This window comes from Elephantulus edwardii, unplaced genomic scaffold, assembly GCF_000299155.1.
Source record: "Elephantulus edwardii isolate Elephantulus edwardi_28Jun2011 unplaced genomic scaffold, EleEdw1.0 scaffold00146, whole genome shotgun sequence".
In the NCBI taxonomy this organism is placed as follows: domain Eukaryota; kingdom Metazoa; phylum Chordata; class Mammalia; order Macroscelidea; family Macroscelididae; genus Elephantulus; species Elephantulus edwardii.
Window position 1 is genome coordinate 6,622,556 of NW_006399896.1, and position 19,658 is coordinate 6,642,213.

General features: G+C 46.5%; 1 protein-coding gene across 1 annotated transcript in view; it reads right to left on the bottom strand.

Moving 5' to 3' along the window:
• PI4KA (phosphatidylinositol 4-kinase, catalytic, alpha) overlaps nt 1–19,658 on the bottom strand; it is a 196,063-nt gene that overhangs the window by 95,781 nt on the left and 80,624 nt on the right. Inside the window, exons 8-18 of the mRNA XM_006894563.1 lie at nt 19,379–19,527; nt 17,574–17,639; nt 16,194–16,290; nt 13,249–13,440; nt 11,493–11,593; nt 10,796–10,925; nt 9,089–9,221; nt 7,891–7,986; nt 5,382–5,565; nt 4,736–4,839; nt 1,015–1,183 (exon numbers count right to left, since the gene is read on the bottom strand). Of these exons, the coding sequence (XP_006894625.1) occupies nt 1,015–1,183; nt 4,736–4,839; nt 5,382–5,565; nt 7,891–7,986; nt 9,089–9,221; nt 10,796–10,925; nt 11,493–11,593; nt 13,249–13,440; nt 16,194–16,290; nt 17,574–17,639; nt 19,379–19,527 (1,421 nt within the window). The remainder of the gene's footprint in view (nt 1–1,014; nt 1,184–4,735; nt 4,840–5,381; nt 5,566–7,890; nt 7,987–9,088; nt 9,222–10,795; nt 10,926–11,492; nt 11,594–13,248; nt 13,441–16,193; nt 16,291–17,573; nt 17,640–19,378; nt 19,528–19,658) is intronic.

Here is a 19,658-nt window from a genome sequence, read left to right on the forward strand (position 1 = left end):
TTCCATACCAAAGGCACAAATCAGCTACAACTCCCTCCTCTCACAGGTGCCAGGCACGTAGCATGTTCTCAGGGGATCTGGAAGAGGAAGGCTGAGCCGGTGATTCTCAATCCAGCCACAGGTCTTAGGGTCCTTTTCTGCATCAGCCGATCCTTTGCTGGGCAGCTCCTGGCCAGTTTTCACTCAGCGACCAGCTTGGACTTGACCTCCTCAGAGGTCTCCTACTACCCTAAACCAAAGTGCCCTGGCATGGTCAAATCTCCTCTTCTGTCTCCTCCCACTATACCCTGCACTCACTTCTGGAACTCTACTATCTGCCACCTGCTGCTGGAAATGAAGTTTCACTGGAACACAGCAATAACTGCTTGCTACGCCTTGTTTGCGCCGCTTTTATGCTACCCTGGCAGATGGAGACTAAGTGCTCTATGATGCCTGAAAATTTGCAGCCTGGTCCTTTGGAGAGAAAGGACACTGAGCCCTGACTGAGAACGGTATCTGGTAAACAGTAAGTGACCTGAGAGAAGGGAAGGAGGGAAGCAGAAGGCGACAGAAGAGGAGGAATATGGAAACCAAGGAGAGGGGTAAATGCCCACGGGACCTGCTAATACGGAGGTGACGGGGAAGAAGGCTGTCTGTCCTTACCTCCTCCCTCCTCAGCCGCTCTCTTTAGAGGATCAAGACAGGATGTTCTGTCCATCCCTGCAGAGTGGCCTCCTTCAGACAGCCTAAATGGAGGTCAAACTTGGCCCTAGCCATTCCTCACCATTTGCTATGGATGAGGGATAAAGGAGACCATCTGGGCAGTGGTCACTGGGCTGCAGCCACATGCCCTCCCTAGGTGGGGTAGATGCCACCCACAAACCAGACACCATCTACAAGGGATTTTATTCCATAGCCCCTAGAAGCATTCCTCAGGGAGAAAGCTGCCACTCACCCCGATCTAAACCACCACACTTCACCTAGGGTGGTACCTCAGGTCAGGCCACCAGGTAGACAGATGTGAGAAACTCCTACCTTCAGGGCAGGGCCCTTCTCGCTGGCCCGCTCACTGGCTCGCTTCCCTTCCAGGCCCAGCTGCACGAACAGCTCCAGCAGGTTCATCAACAGCTCGTCCACAAGGTGCTCGTCCTGGATGTTGGCCGCAATGTTGGCTAGGGCATTGATGACTGCCAAGGAGCAGTGCCTACAGAGGGGGAACATCACATGGCAGAAAGCAACGGTGGCACCAGGGGCCCTCGACTCTACCCAACTCACACCCTTGCCCCTGCCTCCAAGGCTGGACCCCACTGAGGAGTAGGACAAGTTGGCATAAGCCCTAAGTCTGGCTCACAGTGCTGCCCTCTGTACACAAGGAACACCAGAGGTGATACGAACTCCATCTTTGTAAGAACAACAGCCTGCAAAGGAAGTGACATTGGAAATCTTCTCTGAGCTACAGTAGGACTCCAAAGGGACTTGTTTAGTTTCAGAAATCTACACACCTCAAGGCCTGCAACAGTGTCAGGGTGTTTTCCTCATGAATCCCAAAGTCGGCTACAACACAGACACACACAGACAAACAGGTTTCCAGAACTGCTTTGCTTTTCTTCCTTCAATTACACTGTCATCAGGGGTCACTGAGTCTGATCCCAATTATGGTGACCCCATGCAAAACATGGCCAGACTATTTGACCCACAGTGTTCTCCGTGACTAATTTCTTTTTCAGAAGCACAATGCCAGGCCTTTGTCCCTTATCTGTGTAAACCACTGAGATCTGCTCATTATCACAGCATCACGCAAGCAACAAGAGGCAAATGTGCTTGAGAGCTGGACAACAAATAAGGATGACAGGAAAAGAACTGATGCCTTTGAGCTGCGGTGCTGGAGAAGAGCATGGACTGCCAGAAGAACAGATGTTTTGGAGAAGGTGCAGCCAGAGTGCTCCTTGAAGGCAAAGATGAGAAGGTTCATCTCACATATTTTGGGCACATTGCTAAGAGAGGCTATTCCTTAGAAAGGGTCATCATGCTAGAAAGGTGGAAGGTCAGCAAAGGAGAGGGAGACCCCTAACAAGATGGACTGACATGGTGACAGCAACAATAGGGTCAAGTGTCAGAGACTGTGAGGATGGGATGGGAAAGGACAGGGTTCAGTTCTGTTGTTCACAGGGTTGTTGTAAGTTATATTCAACTCAACAGTCCTAACAGCAATGCAAGCATGGGTGGATGAGTAAGGGTGCTTAAGCATGAGGTATGCATTAGGCAGGGTCTTTTGTATGGAAGGCCATTGGACAACTACTGCTTTCCCTCAAATTATAAGTAGCCTAAATTCCTTGTCACCATCTGGAAAGCCAGCTGCTGGCTGATGATCAGGTTTGTCAGCACCCTCTCTGTCCTGGGCTGACCTGTGTACTAGGACATAGGACTAGGCTGTGACGCTGATACTGTCTTTTAGCCATAGATGCCAAGAGCTAGTCAGGTTATTCAGGCTCCTCTGGGGGGACCAGGGAGCAGTCAGAATACTGTCCACCCATTCACAACCCTGGGTGCACTGCTTGAGATTCTGAACCCCAGAATATACAGACAGTAAATCCCTCCTTCATAAGATTATAGCAGGGGCCAAATATTTGATGTGGCAATATTGGTCACCCATGGCAGACAGTGTTTGGTGGAGTTCCCCGATTAAAACAAGCTTGGAAGCAGGAGTGGCATCCACTTGCCTCTGGAAACCCTATGAACTTGGAGAAATGAAGGAAGTTATACAAGTGTTCAGGTCTTTCATTCAGAAGGTCGCTATGAGTAGCCTACAATTTGATGGCATTTAGCAACAACAAACAACACTCTTGAGCACAGTCAGGAGTACCTAGAAATCATGACGCGGATGGCAGCCACAGTATCAAGGCAGATCTCTGTCACCCACAGTAAGCAAACAGCCATAAATGCTTCTGTTGATGAGGACAAGGACACTTGCAGAGAAGCTCTGATTTGATGAGAGAAGATTTGATGAGAGAAGAACCTAGAGGTGAAGTTGGCCATGAATGGTGAGTGCACACATGGTGTGAGAACATGGAGACAGGACAAAAGCAAAGACCCAGAATGGGGCGATAGGCAAGGAGGTGCCAGAGCAATGGCTTCAAGGAAAAGAAACTCTGAGGGAAGATTCTGCCTGAGTGCTGGTTTCAGAGCAGAAATCAAGATGGAAAAAGCAGGAAGGGGTCAACTTGCCCTCCCAGGCCAGAGTGTAGCTGCACTGGTGGCTGGGCTCCTGGTGGGGTCAGAGAGAATGGATTAAATGAACAAGAGTGCTGAGAGCTAGGGAGCCTGGGGGCCGAGTTGGAAGAAGCTGTGCTGCAATCTCAGAGACAAGCAGTGTGACTCACCAGTAGCTCCATGGGAGAAGGATAAGCAATGGTTTGGTCCCAACTCGAAGGCACACAACAACACTGAGAACTAGTGTTTATTTAGTGCACCCTTGGTGCCAGGTGCTGTTTTCATATATGATATCATTCAGCTGCACAATCTAAGGCAGTATGTCGTGTGATGGAGGAAGACAGGGAGGCTGCTTAGTCACAGCAGAATTTAGAGACTGCACTTGACCCACCAACAGCACAGACTTGGAGGATTAGGAGGAAGTGTCACAAAGAGGAAGACTGGGTTTCCACAGCTGGAAAGTGAGGCACCTGGGTGATAAATAATACAATGTCACCAAAAGGGATAGGGCCTCTCCTGCCTTCCCATGTCCCTCAGGTCCAGCGATCTCTTTCAGACATGAATAAACACATCCCTGTTCTCAAGACATGCCAGCTAAAGGAAAGAAACAACCTGCCATGGGAGACAAGTCAGGATTCATAAAAGTACAAAATATTAAAGTATATAAAATGCCTTCCTCTTTGGTTCATTAATTTCAACTTCTGGTATTTCGTCCTAAAGAAAGCATATAGATTTCTACGAGCATGCAGTTTTTACAGCAGTTCAATACAGCAACTTAACAGCAGTTACTATTGTTAGGTGCCATCAAGTATGACTCATACTAATCCTACGAACAACAGATTTGATCCTTGTCCTGTCCTGTGCCAATTTCACAATCTCTGACACTCAATACCATTGCTGCAGTCACTGTGTCAATCTATCTGGTTGAGAATCTTCCTCTCTTTCTTCGTCCCCCACCGTTCCAAGCTCGATGTCCCTTTCCAAGGAATAGCCACCTCTTGTAGCAACATGTCCAAAGTAGGGAGATGAAGCTTCATCATCCTTGTCCTCCAGGAGAACTCTGTTCACTTGTCTGTCAGTCTGCTGTACTGAGGTAACTTATGGGTGCTGTGATGCTAAAGGCTATGCCACCAGCATGTCAAATATCAGAGGGGTTATGCATAGTGGACAGGCTTTAGTAGAGCTCTCAGATTAAGGAAGACTAGAAAACAGTATGCTTCTGAAAACCCTATGAAAATTAACAGCAGAACAACTGGAAGATGAGTTGAGCTCCAATCTTAGGGACTGACTAGATAAACCACAGAGCTGTGACACGGGAACCCTGAGGTCACCCAAGGTGATGTCCAAGGCCAAGTGGATGCTGAGTACACACAGAGAGGTGGGCATGGCAAAATGTGCACAAGGAGCACATGACTGTTTCTGCTCCCTGTTCCTATGGGCAAAGAGTGCTAAAATTTATTTCAGAGACAAATTCCTTAATCCCCTCTTTTCAGAGAAAGCTAAATGCCATTGTGATGGAGAGTGAGAAGAGGCTCAGTAGAGTTACCTGTAGCCATGATCTTTATAGTCCTTCGTGGCTGAGTACACCACAGAGCTGGCCTTCACACTGATCTGCTGGAAGAGATTCCACACCTCCTGATAGATGTATTGCTGGAATGAAACAAGGGAGTCTGTGACCAAGCCTGCCCATAGCACAGAAGCACTGCCAGGGACACCGGAAGGGCTCTCCCATTCATTAATCAGATGGGAACCCCTTAGGGTCACAGAGCATCAGGTCCTAAAAGGTTTTCTAAAGCTTTAAGTAAGCATCACCTAAATAGCTAAAAGATACTGATGGAGATGGAGAGACAATCTCCTCCTGTACCAGTCAGATCCGATTTGACAGTACACACACAGAAAATTTAAAATATACACATACACACATAAAGAAAGCTAAATGATAGCTTAAACACCATTAAAATTATTAACAATGATGGTCAGTCCAGCACCTTTTAATCAGCATTTAGGGGCCCATGTACAGCACTCTCTTCCATTTTAAAAGTCGCACAGCCCATTGGTAGGATTACTGTGCATGCTTCATCCAATCACAGGCTAATGAAGTTGGTATTTGCACATTTCGTGTAACACAGGCATTTAACGAGGGGTGCACCTGGCAGAGGAAAGCTCTAGTCCTGGGTAGGGAGTGCCCTTACATTTCCAGTGATCACCAGACAACCCAGCTGGTCAATGATAAGCACGTCCAGAGGAGAGGGGGGCTGGCAGAACTTCTGCTGCAGGATCTGCAGAATGGGCTCCATGACCTTGGGTGTGTCCCTCAGGGCCACTGCAATGTGTCCCAGGGCCCGGATGGTATGGTCAGGAATCAGGTGAGCATCCCTACAGGAAGGAAGAATGGAAGCATCTAGGAGCGATTTACTGGTGCAGGACAGTGTAGACTCTCCCTGTAAAACCCCAGGGAGCCCCCAAACCTGTGGGCCAGGAAGGAGAACTAGCTGACCACAGACTTTAGGAGGCATCAGCCAGAAACTGACAGCCAGGGGTCTTTAAGAACCTGAACAAAAGGTCCTACTAGGCTAGAAGACAGAACTTAAATATTCCTAACTGGTGGTCTGAGACATAGCCTTGTCAATTCATGACTACCATTTCACACTCTGTGACAAGAGGGCTGCACTAGTGTGCCCCTTCCTATCACTATGTGAACTCTATCAAACTAATTAGCAAAGACTGAAACCACCCACCACTGACACCACATGTGGTTGATGATAAACCCCGCTCCACATGCCTGTGCTGTGTAAATGCTGGCTGCCTCCTTTACCTGGGTAGGATCAGGCAGAAGCCAACTGTTCTGTGTAGCCCTTCTGCTCTTCTCTCCATTTACCCAGGGCCACATCAGTGGGCTCCAATCCCCTCTCTATTTTCCCACAGCCCAGTACTGGCTCCTTTTCTCTAGCCCCCTCAACTAAGGGCTACCATCTCCCTCCCTATTTCTTTTTTTTTAAATTTAATTTTATTTTATTATTTTTGTGTGAGTATACCGTCAAATCAGATCTGACTGGTACAGGAGGAGATTGTCCCTCCTTCCTCGGCAGAGCATCTGGTGGCTTCGCTCCCTCCCTATTTCTATTCACCAGGAGCCAGGTCAGAGGATACTGGCCTACTATCTCATCTCATTCACCCAGGGCCAGGTTAGTGGTCACCAGGGCCACACTCTCTTCATCTTCATTCACTCGGAGTCACACCAGGGGGCGTCAATTTCTTTCTCTCATCTTATGCACCAGGGACAGGTCGGTAGGTAAAGTATCCACATTCTGTCATCCCCAGTTACGTGGGCCAGAGCAGCAGGTAAAGTCCCCTCTGTCTCATTTCCTTTCACCCAGTGCACATAGGACAACGTGCTCCAAGTGTGTGAGCCTAAGTTTCACCATCCTTGCCTCTAAGGAGCACTCTGGTTGCACTTCCTCCAGGGCAGATTTGTTTGTTCTTTCGGTGGTCCAAGATTATATTCTATAGTATCTTTTTCCTATCTACCTCTCCCACCCCGATTTACCAGGCAAGGTATGTTGTTAGCGTAAAAGTTGGCTTAATTTAGTCATTAGTGTTAGCCTCCTCTAGTCTCCAGCTACCTTAACTATAGATACACGGTCTTGTAAATCATCAACAGCTGTGGGACTAGGATAAGAGAAAAGTGCTTTTCACATTTGAGAGGCAAGATCTGAGGGAGACTGCAGCAGATCCTGTTGGGAAGACCCCGGTGATGGTGTTGGAGAAACTGTGGCAAGGTGTAAGGAGAAAAGCCCTGAGATAAAGGCCACAATTAAAGGTGTTTGCTGTTTGTGCCAGATGCTTGAGGGAAAAGATGACTTATAACTGCCCTGAGGCAAACCTTGCCGGATGATTTGGGTTTGATTGCTGAATGGAAACCAGAGACTGGACTAACTGAGGAACTGTGCCTTGGGACTTGGGCTAAAACCTGGACTTGTATTGGGGGATATTCTTTGCCTCTCCCACTCTCCAACTTCCTTACCTAATAAACCCCATTCCAATGAATAAACGAACGCTTGCTGCTGGTGTAGCTCTAGAGGGGCAATGTGGCTACAGGGTCTTTATCTGCTTTCTGCTGTGTGACCATGAGGGGTTGTGCTATTCTTACTCTGCTGGCCCTTTCAGAGAGATGGTCATGGACTTGGGCCTCTTTGTCCCATTTTCTCCTCTTTAGACACCAGGTTAAGGAGAAGCCAGTCCTTCTGTTTCTTACATCTGGTAATCTGGTGCAGTGACTCACAAACTCTAGGGGAAAGACTGTTCTGAATGTTGCAGGGAAAAAAAGACAGACATACAGGGTAAGGTCCAGGAGGGTCTGGGGCAGAACATCCATGTCCCTGGGGAAGGGGCCTCCCCTCCTGAGGGTGGATGCTGGCTTCTCAACGACTAACACTGCATTAAGCCTCTGTCTCCTCGTCTCCCAAGGCCTTCATAAATCTCCCCTCAGCACAGGATAGCTGGCGTCAGCATCCTGCAGCTTCAGCAGGTAGGGGCCTTGTGACTAGCTTAGGGCCCCACTCCTTGGCTTCAGGTATAGTCCAACTCTCAGGAACCTGAACCTAAGGTCAAGTTATTTCCTGAAGGGGGTTTCCTCATGGCCCCCAGACCTCTCCACACCCCATGCAAGCGTGCACCACAGGGCTTGACTGCAGGACATACTTGTCACTTTCCTGAGAGATGTAGAGCCGGTTGGACAGGCTGGACAGGAAGGCCTCTACAATGACAGGGTCCACTGTCAGGCCAGCTTTCAGGCACCTGAGGATACCACACAAAAGAGTACAATTGTCACTGATTAGCCACTGTTTCCCAGTTCTACAGTGTTTAAGGAACACTGAACATATTTCTAGAATGGAAGTCATTCCATAAGATTAATTCAAAGAACAGCACAGACACCAGTTATTTGATAAATGTCTCAATATGAAAGAGACAAATGAAAAACCTCAAATGCACTGGTGCCCAGCTGCCGATTCATGGTGACCCCACACGTCATAGAGTGAGACTGTCCCAGCGTTCTCTTGGCTGTTACCAGGCCTTTCTCTCATGATGCCTGGGTTGACCCTGAATTAGCAATTGTTAGGTTAAGAGCAGAGAGTAAATTATTTTCACTGCTCAGGAACTTTCAACTGAACTACAGCTTCACTCTTTTGCCCTTTGGAATATCACAGTCAGCCTGATTCCAAATTTAAACTTCCTGTACTGTTTCTGAGGGGGAAAAAACCAAAATCACAGAGGTGGATTCAAAAGATGAATGATCCCAGATAGCTCTGAGAATGTTAACATTATATATGATGTTTTAACAGTATGGAGAAATGCTTATTTTATAGAGAAAAGGGGAAATTTAAAAAAAGCTCCTCAAAAAATGGAATCACACAAGCTGTTTCCTGCACTGCATCTGTTTGGTTCCAGGGCCACAGTCGGGTCTGCAGAAATAACTTGAGTTGGTGGCTCAGAGTATGTAGCTAGAATCCAAGAAGACTTACACTTGAATGTGAACAAGGATACAGGTGGTTCCTGAGTTTAAGAGAGCAGGAACTCAAAGGGAGGCCCTGAATGAAAAAGGTATAATGCTTTTAGTTGGTCAGCAGTCCAAGTTGACCAATCCAGAGGCACCTCCATAAAAGGTCTGGTGAACTTCTCCCTAATGACCAAACAGTGGACACTCTATGGACCACACTTCTATTCTGACACACAGGCCTGCTGTGCTGAAGGCCAGGAGTCAATCATGGAAGCACACTGCCCCTTAAAGTACGATGAGGGATGTTTCCTACATTGCAACAGGCCTGTGTCTGGGCCATAGTCTTCTCCCCTTTCAAGTGACCTGCTGCAGGGTACCATCCCATTAACTAGGCCTGCCCACCTGCAGATGTTGTCAATGGCAATGTCACGTAGCTGCTCATACATGGATGGCTGGCTCTTCTTCCCCGGCATGACGTTCAGGGTTGACTCAGAATGCTCATTGGTTACGCTGATTTTGATGTCATTGTCAGCAACTACGCATAAATCCAAGCACACATCTGGTCACTTTCCATCCCCTCTTATTCTTTGGAAACTGAGGATATGCTGGTCACTTCTAGTTTATAAAAGCACACACCCTAAAGACATCCTGAGCCAACAGAAGGGTCGATACAAGCATGTTCAAATTAAAAGGAAGAATACTGAGATGAAAAAGGGGCCAATGCACACCTATGTTTACTGCTGTGTTGTTCACAATAGCAAAGAGATGGAAGCAACCTAAGTGCCCATCAACAAATGAATGGGTAGAGAAGCTCAGGTATATTCACACAATGGAATACTATGCTGCATTGAAAAACAAGGAACTCATGCAATATTATTCAAAATGGATGACCCTGGAAGACACTATGCTGAGTGAAATATCTCAGTCACAAAAGGACAAATACTGCATAGTGCCACTATTGTAAAATGGGACTGACATTGGAGTTGAGGGAAGACCGAAAAGGAGGGGAGGAATGATGTATATTGCATTAAAATAGATGAGGAGGAGAACTGTTTAAAAGGGATGTATGAATGGGTATTCTTGTCATTACAGAATTCCAGAGTGAAGGCTGCATAATGGAGTGGACTTGGGGGGAGGGATTGCTTAACAATGAAAGAGTTTTTATTTTTCTTTGCAAGAAGAGTGAATTGCAGGGTAGGGGTGGGCAGGGAGAAAAGTGCAACAGTGAATGACTGGAAACCTTAATTCTCTTAAAATAATAAAATAAAGGAAAAGAAAAGAAAAAGTGAATGGGGGTGGGTAGGAAGCAAAATGCAATAATGAATGAATGGAAATCCAAGTTTTCTGTAAACTTTCATTAAAATCACTAAAACTATTTTATAGTTTTTATAAAACAAAAAACTATTAAAAAACAAAAGAAGAAAAAGTGGCCAAAACAGGGGCCACAGGAATCCAGCACCAACTCCAAAGGAGCCAGAATTAAGTCTGGGGCTAGGCCTGTCCCAGCTAACAAGAGTGCTAATGTGCACAAGGCCAGTGAGGGCAGAGGAGGGCAGAGAGCAGGGGCCCTTCATGGACTATGGGGCTTGGGGCAAGTCCTTCAGTGGCTTAGAGCTGGGGTTTCTTCATTTGAAGGGCAAGGCCAGGTGCTTTTCTGGCATGTGGTTAAGAGGAGTGCCCCAACAAGAGGCCCACCATCTGGCAAGTGCTTAGTGCCTATGAGCAGTACGCTGGCCAAACCTGCTCTCAGTCAGTCTCTGATCTCTAGAAGTCTCAAAGTGGTCTTGGGCCAGGTGAGGCCAAGTCCTTGGCCCGGTGTCCTGGACACTAAATACCCCTATTCAGACAACCTCCAGTGGTCAGAGACCCCAACAGGAGCTGGAGCTGCAGAGGCCTCTAGCGGCAGCAGGGATAAAGGCCTGGGGAAGCCTGGCAACCCAGAGAGTCCGCATGCAGGGCAGAGCAGACAGCATCAGTGCAGCATGTATAGCTATCAGCCTTTGCTGATCCCACACAAGGTCAGGGGGTCTTGTTCTTAGAGCCCTGGGGGCCCATGGGGTAGGGGTGGGAGGGTGTGTGAGATGAATGAGAAAGGGATACTCTGGTTACCTGTGTGGTACTGACTGTGGTACTTATAGAGCTTCACCAGCACCGGGGATGGGATGACCAAAAAGTCTCGCAGCGATGGCGTCACCGAGTGCACCACCACTGGGAACCTCTCACACAGGCGGCCCAAGCCCTGCAACACAGGACCCACCGGTCACAAGGCCCCAGAGTCCTGAGCAACAAGGTGCTCGATTCCTCCCAAGGGCCCAAGTTCCACCCAAAACATCCAAGGTCCCAGTTCTGAGGGACCATCTCCCCATGAAGCAAAAAGATAGAAAAAGGGAACAGCCTTAACTTCGCTCCACTAAGCAGGGGTTAAGTATTGTTAATGTGCACTCATTTCTCCTGGAAGCAAAATAGAGACAGGGAACACAAAATGGGATTTTTAAACAAAAGCAGGTATGGAGTCACCTGGATGGACAATAAGCGTTTCAACAGAGCAGAGCTAAGAGCTATGAATGATGCGGAGCCTCTGACCCTGTGGCCTACTAACAACACCTGTGCACCTGGGACCCTGGAGGGACCAGGGGCTGTCATAAGGTCAGACCACATTCGAAGCCCACGAGTTGCGAATCCCAGGGCTGCAGGCTCGGCCTATGCTCAGACTACCGAGTCTCTGCTATGCCATGGAGGGCCCCAGTCACAGCCCCGGCAATCTAACAGGAACTCCAGCTGGCAGTGTAAGCACAGGGTGACTCACCTGCAAACAGCAGATTAACAAGGGCAAGTGAGCGATGATAACTTTGCTGGACGTCTTGGACTGCAGCTTTTCAGACAGCTTAATGCAAAGATTTTCTGCACCTGAATGCCAGGTCAGAGGAGAGATGAGAAGTTAGCAAAGCCTGAAGGTGATAAATTACTTTTAACCCATTAGCCAGCTACCATGGTGCTGATCCCACAGAGGGTGAGCTCATGTTTCAGGGCAAGGCTGTACTCCATCAGGTGTCCTATAGCTTGTTTTTCAGCCCCTGACTGCCAGCCTTTCCCCTGAGGTGCCTCTGGGAAGACTTCTGGTTAGCAGCCAAACACAACAACCATTTGTAATGGCCTAGTGGTAAGAAGCTACACTGCAATTCCAAAAGCATGTGGTTCGAATCTCCCAGCAACTATGCAGGAGAAAGATGTGCTATATTCTCCTGTGGGACTTACTGCTTCTGAAAACCCACTGGCAGGTGAGCAATGAGTCAATTCCAACTCCTGCACACAACCACCACCACCCAAGGACCCTCATAGAATACGAAGCGCTGCCGTGGAAGTGGCTGTGACTCACAACAGCCCTGCCTGGGTTCCAAGCACTGTCAATCTTTATGGGAGCAGACAGATCACTCAGTGTGAAAGGAGATTCGACTTAGCGACTTCATGGTTATCAGAGACTGATACATTACACTCCATGATACCATGGCTCCACAAAATCCTATTCACAATGAAATCATATAATTCAGGGAAGCCATCAGAAACCTTTCAAGATAGGCATCCTCACTGTGTGAATGAAACACTTGGCTACATCATGTCCCACTACTCTCGCCTCTCCTTACCTGAAACCTCCGCCCTCCAGGACCCTACCGAGAACAGACATTTCACAAATCTTTGTTGCTACTTTAGATCCTGCAGGCTGCCCTGCTGTTGTTCACTGTCAAATTAACCTTGGCGGGGTGAAAATGCTCAGCTGGGACAGCAAAAGTTCAGTAAGAGGGACCTTAGAGAAAGGTTTGGCAATCTCTCCTAAAAACAAGACACTAGTAAGTTATTAGTTTTTAAAATCAGTACTTTTAAAAATTTTTTTTAAAATTTCTTTATTTTTCATTTCAATGAACATCTACAGAGATTTTGGAATTCCATTCATTCATTGTTGCACCCCTCTCCCTGCCCCTCCACCCCCCTTAAAATTTTTTTTTATTACTTTGTGTGTGTACCGTCAAATCAGATCTGACTGGTACAGGAGGAGATTGTCCCTCCTTCTCCAGCAGAACATCTGGTGGATTTGAACCATGCACCTCTGCGATTGCAGTGCCGCTTCTTGCCACTAGGCCACCAGAGCTCCCTAAAAATCAGTACTTTTTAAATGGAAACTTGACCAAAAATTTGTCACAGAATTTTGAGACCCATTAAAACAAGTTCAATGAGAAAAACAAAGAAAACCAAAACCAGCCAGTGAACACCAAGAGGGCCAGCTGTCCTTTGACACTTCATCTCCAGCAATCAGCACCAGCTTGCTGGCAAATGTTTTCACTTGGCCTAGTAAATTGGCTCCTCCAGTTCTGAGCTTCCTTTTTTCCATAGAGAAGAATAAGAAGTAGTGGGTAGAGAGCCCACAGGACCTATAAGCACATCACCATCCTCTCCAGGGCTTGTTTGGCAAGAAAGGCCACTGGGCCTGCTGACACTTTAAGAACAACTATGGGGTGCCCAGCTTGGACAACCAGCTGTCTGCAATGCCAAGTGCCTGGCTCACTCACCCTGCTCGTCCTTCACAGCCCACACCATGAGGTCTACACAGGCAGCGTTGGCCTGGCAGCGCAGCTTGAGGGGATTGAGCTCGTTGTGGATCCGGTCTGCATCGTGCAGAATCTTCTGGAGCTCTCCCTGACTAGTGTTGAATTGTTCCAGCACAAAATCATGGATTTCCTTCACAAAGGAGGTTGGGAGGTCTGCAGAAAGGAGAGTCTGTGGTCACAGCCAGGAAAGGCACTACGCCAAATCGTAGACAGTGGTGGTGTGTGCCCAAGGCCTCTCCCCTCCCAAACCACAGCCCAGGTGGGGGGCGTCTGCTGCCAGCAGGGGTGCTTCTGAGGACATCCGCAGGGAAGGGCATGGAGGGACTGTACAAAGTGTCTTCTATATAAATACTTACTGGCAGGCAGAGGAGATAGCCATTTGCCAGGGTTTTGAAAGCCAGTCTTTGTTTTAAACAGTTAATAAGCTCAAATATGAAGTTATGAAACACTTAATTTAGGATATATCATTAGGACTGATTGAAGTGACAATGGGAAATGCTTCAGTGATGTTAAACACAGATGACAATGTTAAAAGATTATTAACAGGTATAAGACCCAGGTAAAAGCTGGCTGCAGCCTATCCAGATGGATTCCCATCCCTTAAGGCTACACTTCTGCTGCATCTACCACTGGCAGCCTTTCCCAAGTCTCATCACCGGGGCCTGAGAGTCAGAAGAACCATAGAAGTAATTCAAGTCAGAACCAGCCAAGAAACCCCAAAAGCCCTGGAGGCTTCTCCTTACTGAAAACCCCGTCACCCTGACCAGCCCCTGCCTCTGCCAATCATATTGGAGAATGGCAGCGCACTATGCATGTGATGATCAAAACATATGCTGACAACTAGCTAAGTCAGGTGAAGAGGAAGGTAATGCACAATGAGGAGTTGGTCAGACATTGTAATTAATGAAGTCCATTAATTAAGTACAAGTTATGCTATAAAACAAAACGCAATATTGAATGAAAAATCAATGACTTTAAACCTTTACTCAAATATAAGTATACATATATACGTATACAAATATAATGAAATAAAACCAAGTTGATACAGTATCTCAAAACCAAAAGTGTGTAACAGAGAGACTGGAAGAAATCACAAACTTTGCAGGTGTGTGCTAACTTATTAAGATGCAATTTCTGAGTTGTATAATCCTAAATGATGCCTCATTTCCTTATTAACATTCTTAAGAATCGATGCCTTCGGACTGTGGTGCTTAAGAAGAATCTTAAATATATCACGGACTGCCAAGAAAACAAACAGGTCTGCCTTGGAGAGGATGAAACCAAGTTTCTCCTTGGAGGCTGGGATTTCGAATCTCCACCTCACATACTTTGAGCATGTGGCCAGGAGGGACTGGTCCTTGGAGAAGGACATCATGCTCAGAAGGGTGGAGGAACATAGCAGAAGAGGAAGTCCCCGGATGAGATGGATTGATACAGTGATTGGGGCAATAGGGATAGATGTGTTGGAATCAGTGAGACTGGCTCAGGACAGGGCAAGCTTCAGAGCTGTTGTAAAAAGGGTACCTATCTATGATTTACAGGCAACTCAACTGGCACAGAACAATAACAACAATACATGTATAAATATATAATGAAATAAAACCAAGTTGATACAGTATCTAAAAAAAAATAATGCACAACAGAGAGACTGAAAAGAAGCACAAACTTTGGGGGGGGGGTGTTAACTTATTAAGATATTACTTCAGAGTTGTACAATCCTTAGTGGTGTCTTATCTAACATTCCTAAAAGGCCCAGTTCTTGGAGAAGGACCTTATGCTGGGAAAGGTAGAGGGTCAGTGTAAGAGAGGAAGACTCTTCACAAGATGAACTGACACAGTGACTGTACAAACAGGCTCAAGTGTTACCAGAGATGGTGAGGACGGCATGGGATAAGACAGGGTTCAGGGCTGTTGTTTATGGGGTCGCTAAAGTACTGTAACAAAACAATAACAAAGCAGACATGTAAAACTATATCCCACAATAAAAAAAAATGCAACGTATGTTATAAAAACACTTAAGGGAGATCCCCTTCAAAGCCATCACCAATAATATTGGGTGGCAGGCTCAGGGCAGATTTTAAATTTTGCCAATATTTATTGTTTGCTGTTTTGTTGAACTTTGCTATTGTGGCTGGGGTGAGACGATGTTTCATAGTTGTTTTTATTTACATCTCTCTGATAGCTAGGGATTTTGAACATTTCTACATGTGTGTGTTTGCCATCTGAATGTCCTTTTTGATGAAGTGTCTGTTCATATTCTGTGCCCATTTTGCAATCAGGTTGTTAACCTTTTTCTGGTTGAGGTGCTAGAGCATTTTATAAATTTTATTTTCTTACCAGATATAAGGGTGGATAGATAATGAACATTGCACTGGAACAGATGAAGGAAAGATGTGTTTAAAATGAACATATGACTAGGCATTATATGTATGGCAATAGTCCTGAATAAGAGGCATACTGCAAAAGGGACAGGGCGGCGGGGAGGGATAGGTAATTGTGCAACAATGAATGAATATTTTAAAACAATCAAAAAAGTGAACTGGGAGGGGGATGAGGAAAGAAGGGAGAGTAAAGGGATAAAAATGTGTAACAATTAAAGAATGAAAATCTAATTTTCTGTAAACTTTTGCTTAACACATTGCTGCACACTTTTTAAACTGACGACCATGCTTTGAAACACATTTGCCGTCATTTGCGGCAACGTGTTAAAATCACAATTTAGATAAAAAATGTCATAAAAAAAATTCAGTTGTTCAGTATCTTATACACACGGTGCACATGGCTCCAGCAGGGCCTGGAGCCCAGCCTCCCTGCACTGGATGGGGGTGGCGCGCGCGCGCGCGCGCGCACACACACACACACACACAGCATTCACACATGGGATTCTTCGCATGCGTATTCCTCACCCTTCATGTAGTACAGGGTGTCTCGCAGCATCTTGAACACGGCCACATAGAGTGGGTCACTGAAGGTGGAGTAGTGGAGATCCATGCTGGGGCTGGCCTGCAGAGAATGAAACATAGGCTGGACGCCCATTCCAGCCCCCTCTCTTGCTCAGACCCAGTAAGTTAGTTGACATTCATGATGGGGTCACCCATCATGAATCATCACCTGAATAGTAACATCATGCTCTTTATCTTATTGGCACCAGGCAAGGGACACAGGTGGTTTGTGTGGCCGGCGTACACAAACCCGGTGGAGGGGTAGACACTTGCCCCCCAGGGAAGCAACATCTTTCCATCCAGAGATAAAGTCACCTGTGGCCTGAGTGGGATGTGGCAAGTGCAAGAGGAGGCAGGAGACAAGGAGATGCCAGGTCGGACACCAAGACACCCACCTGACCTGGCAGCCAGGGCACCTCAGCTGCCAGGTAATGATGAAAATGCACTGTAAAGTATATTTCAGCAGTGTGGTTTAAAACATAGTACTATTTCCTCTGTGGGAAAATACGTGTAAGGCCAAGAGAGCTGAGTAACTTGACTGTATCATTCAGTTCATTAGGATGAAAAAGTTGTGGTTCACTCGGATTGCTGACAATACCAGATGTGACATACGGCAAAGGTTCTGTGCACAGATGGGGGTGATGAGGAGGCATGTGGGCTGAGGGGCACAGGGTTGGTGTGGGCGGGGTGTGTGGGCAGAACAAGCTGGGTCTAGATGGACACTGCGGAGAGATGTACTCAGGGAGGGAATAGTGTGGGAGCTGTTCCATGCACTCCCCAGATATGATGCAGTCCTCTCAAGTCTTGCACATGAAGGAAGCATCCAGAGGGGAGACCGCGTAGGGCCTGACTACAGAGCCAGGAGTCAGAAGACTGGCAAAAAACAGACAGGAGATAGAAATGCTGCTTGGGGAACTGTGAACTGCTAGAAATCATGTCCCAGCCTCCTTACTCACTGGTGTTTGTGGAAAGGTCTTTAATCTCCCAAGGGACTGCTGGTGGCTCAGTGGCTAGGAACTGCACTGCCAACTCAAAAGTATGTGGCTCAAGTCCACCAGTTGCTCTATGGGAAAATGACAGGCAATCTCCCCAGCGATTTATTGCCTCTGAAAATTGGCTGGAGAGTAAGCTACTTCACTGGGCAGTTCCAACTCAATAGTACACAAGCACCACCATCACCCTCAGTGAGTCTGTTAGCAACTGACTGAAGGTGTATATGTATAACATACTATGCATTTTAATAATACAATGAAAACTCCTCTTTGCCCTGGTCCCACACTAGCTCTGCCTGAATTTACCCAGAGGACACTGACCTCACTGGGGGGCCCCTGACTGGGGTCTTACCTCTGTGATGCTGGCTATGACAGCATCCAAGGACTTGAGCACAGGCTCTTCCACAATTTTCTTCACCTGACAAGGAAACAGCTTCATGAGCAACTGATACACACACCAACAGACAGGAGGGTGGGCTCCTTATTCCAAAGCTCTGAGCAAGCTCATGGAGAACATAGAACAAGTCTACAAGCAAAACACATATTTAGATGCCATGGAGTCACCTCCAATTCCACGTGGCAGAGCAAAACTGCTACACAGAGCTGTCCAGACAATGAAGTTGAAGAAGCAGATGGTCAGACTTTTCTGCTAAAGCACCTATGTTTTTAGGTGCGGTCGAGTATGACTCAGAAAACCCGTAAACAGATGTGAACCCCGTCCTATCCTGTGTCATCCTCACAATCTCTGACACAACTGAGCCATTGCTGTAGTCACTGGGTCAAATCTGGCTGATGGTCTTCTTCTCTTTCGCTGACCCTCCACCTTCCCAATCACATCCCTTTTCCAAGAACTGGTCTCTCTTAACAACATGCCCAAAGTATGTGAGACGAAGCTTCATCATCTTTATCTCCAAGGTGCACTCTTGTTGAACATTCTCCAAGACATTTGTTTGTTCTTTTGGAAAGTCCATGGGATATTCAGTCCTCTTCTCCAACCACAATTCAAAGGCCTCAGTTTTTCTTGTCATCTTTATTCACTGTCCAGATCTCAGAAGCATAGCAAATGCCTGACTCATAGCCTGAGTCAGGTGCACCTTAGTCTTCAATTTGATATCATTTCTCTTCAGTACCTTGGAAAGATCCTTCACAGTATACTTTCCCAATACAGTATCTCTCCTGATCTCCTGACTGCTGGTACCAAGAGTGATGGTCATAGATTTAAGGAAGAAGAAATCACGGACAGTTTCAATCTTTTCTCCATCTATCATGATGCTGTATACTGATTGGCCCAGTGGTGAAGATTTTTGTTTTCTTTATGTTGAGATAACATCAACAAAGTATCTAAGGCAGTATTCTTTGATCTTCTGCAGCAAGTGTTTCAAGTCTTTCTCATTTTTAGCATGGTTGTGTCATCTACATTAACCCAAGCTGATGATGACCTTTTGTTGTTAGGTGACACTAACAGCGACTCTTATGAATTGCCAACTTAAACCCTGCCCTATATTGTGCTATTCATTATCTCTGACACACGTGAGCCCACTGCTGAAGTACCCATATCAATCCATCTTGTTGAGGGTCTTCCTCTCCTTCACTGACCTTCTATCTTTCCAAGGAATAGTCTCTGCTAACAAAATGCACAACGTATGTGAGACAATGCTTCATCATTTTTGCCATCAAGAAGCTCCCTAGCTGCACCAAGACACATCTGTTGGTTCTTTTGGCAATCCACGGGATATTCAGTACTCTTCTTCAACACCATAGCACAAAGATCTCAGTTTTTCTTTTATCATCCTTATTCATCAATTCTTCACCCTTATTAATTGTTCGGCTCTCAGAGGCACAGTAGTGAGTGAAAAGAACATGATACATTTAGGTTCTCTATAAACCCAAGCCATTCTTTCTTTGGTCCCATACAATGCAGACTCTACAGGAGGTACAGTGAAGGGTACTAGGCTGTGCCCTGCCTCCCCACACAGTGATCAGGAGGATTAAATGAGAAAGAGTTGCACCCTTCTCTTCCTTAATCTGCACATTTATGACTTGGGAATTGTAATCTGAAATACTGGTACTCCACATTTCCCTTTTAAGAAATACAGGCTTTGACCACTATCGCTTTTGATTAGCATACAAGCAATCTTACAGTCACTCTCTGCTTACCAAGTTTAAAAGTTCCCGTAACATTTCTAGTGGAATACTGAATTCCTTATAGGTAACGCCATTGAAAAGGGGAGAGACTGAGAAACTGGAGCTGATGGTGGAGAAGTAGTAGTCTGGCTCCAGGGCACTGCCGTCAGGTAAGCAGGAGACTGAGGGAGGAAGAGAAAACAGGATCAATTGTAGTCACAGATGCCTGGGCAGCTCCCCTATTAGGAACAAAAGCCCAGAGGTTGTCCTTGACCTCTCTCCAATCCCATGCCCCCAAGCCTGCTTTTTTTTT